The sequence below is a fragment of the Mastomys coucha genome, unplaced genomic scaffold (assembly GCF_008632895.1).
Source record: "Mastomys coucha isolate ucsf_1 unplaced genomic scaffold, UCSF_Mcou_1 pScaffold15, whole genome shotgun sequence".
NCBI lineage: Eukaryota > Metazoa > Chordata > Mammalia > Rodentia > Muridae > Mastomys > Mastomys coucha.
This window is the reverse complement of record NW_022196897.1, coordinates 24,794,026-24,795,444: the sequence shown is the minus strand read 5'-3', so window position 1 is coordinate 24,795,444 and position 1,419 is coordinate 24,794,026. Positions and strand designations below refer to the sequence as shown.

At 40.2% G+C, this 1,419-nt stretch overlaps 1 protein-coding gene across 1 annotated transcript; it reads right to left on the bottom strand.

Moving 5' to 3' along the window:
* LOC116091953 (olfactory receptor 1Q1-like) lies at positions 1-1,073 on the bottom strand. Its single transcript, XM_031373371.1, has one exon. The coding sequence runs from the start codon at positions 992-994 to the stop codon at positions 68-70; it is 927 nt and encodes a 308-aa protein (XP_031229231.1). The 5' UTR covers positions 995-1,073; the 3' UTR covers positions 1-67.
* Between the last annotated feature and the right edge of the window lie 346 nt (positions 1,074-1,419).

Sequence of the window (1,419 nt, the reverse complement as noted above, 5' to 3'; positions counted from 1 at the left end):
ATTTTCTTAGTGTTATAGTTAAGATGTGGAATGTTGTTTAAGGTTCGAACTTTACAAAAGCGTTATATTATAGTCTTTTCATCCATTTCCTGAAGGCTTCTCTCACATCTCCATTCCTCAGGCTGTAGATAAAGGGGTTCAACATAGGAGTCACCACTGTGTACATGACTGTCACAATGCGGCCCTTGACCACTGAGTAGCTAGAAAGGGGCCTGAAATAGACCCATGTAAGAGTGCCGTAGAATATGGCCACCACAGTGAGATGGGAACCACAGGTAGAAAATGATCTCCATTTCCCATTGGCAGAGGGGATCTGGAGGACTGCTGAGATGATGAAGGCATAGGAGGCAATGATGAAGACCAGAGCTCCATTGATAACTACCACTCCTTCTGTATGAATCATCAAGGTGTTGAGTTGGGTGCTGGTACAGGAGATTTTCATCAGAGGATAGAGGTCACAGAAGAAATGGGGTATCCTGTTTTCTGCACAAAAGATCAGTTTGCCCATGAGGAAGGTGTGCAGCAGGGCATGAAGGTGGGAGAGGACATGGCATAGAGCCACCATTTGTGCACACAGCATTCCAGTCAGTATTGAGGTGTAACGGAGAGGGTGACAGATAGCAATGTACCTGTCATAGGCCATCACAGCCAGGAGGAAATTTTCCATGGCTGCAAAGCAAATGAAGAAATATGTTTGGGCTAAGCAGCCCACATAGGAAATGGCCTTTGTAGAGGAAAAAATGTTTTGTAACATCTTGGGAACTGTGGTAGAGGTGAAGCAGATATCTGCCAAGGCCAGATTACTAAGGAAGATGTACATTGGAGTGTGGAGATGAGGGGCAGAGATTATAAGTGTGATGATAAATATATTGCCAGAAATGTTGATGATATACATGAGCAGAAAGAGAAGGAAGAGAGGAATCTGCTCAACTGGGTTAGTAGAGATGCCCAAGAGAACAAAGTAAGACACATTGGTCCAGCTGCTGTTGTCCATCTGTTACCATAAGAACAGAAAAGATCATTTTCAGTCCTTTGGAAATATGAGCAGGCTGCTTAGTAACCATCACTGCTGTGTTCCACTATGAAATATACATGATAATAACAAAAGGATTGAGTACCTTATTATTTTTCATCATTTTTTTAACATTATTATTGTTTTCACTTATAACATTTACAAAGTATCTTCCTTGAATTGGGGACTTTGGCACATTATCGTATTTAAATATTACAATTACTTTATGAAGCTTCACCATTGTTTTGTATTTTACAAGTTAGAAGACATATAAAGTTTAAGCTCTTAAAGGGCACATTTCAATTTATATCATGTTTGCCAGGATCCAAAGGTTATGCTGTTAAACACTATATGACATGACTCTCTAAAATTTAGCCAAGCTACCTTACTTGTGACATTAGACTTAT

Excerpts from the sequence above, each read along its gene's own strand:
- LOC116091953 (XM_031373371.1), bottom strand. The coding sequence starts at position 994 with ATGGACAACAGCAGCTGGACCAATGTGTCTTACTTTGTTCTCTTGGGC.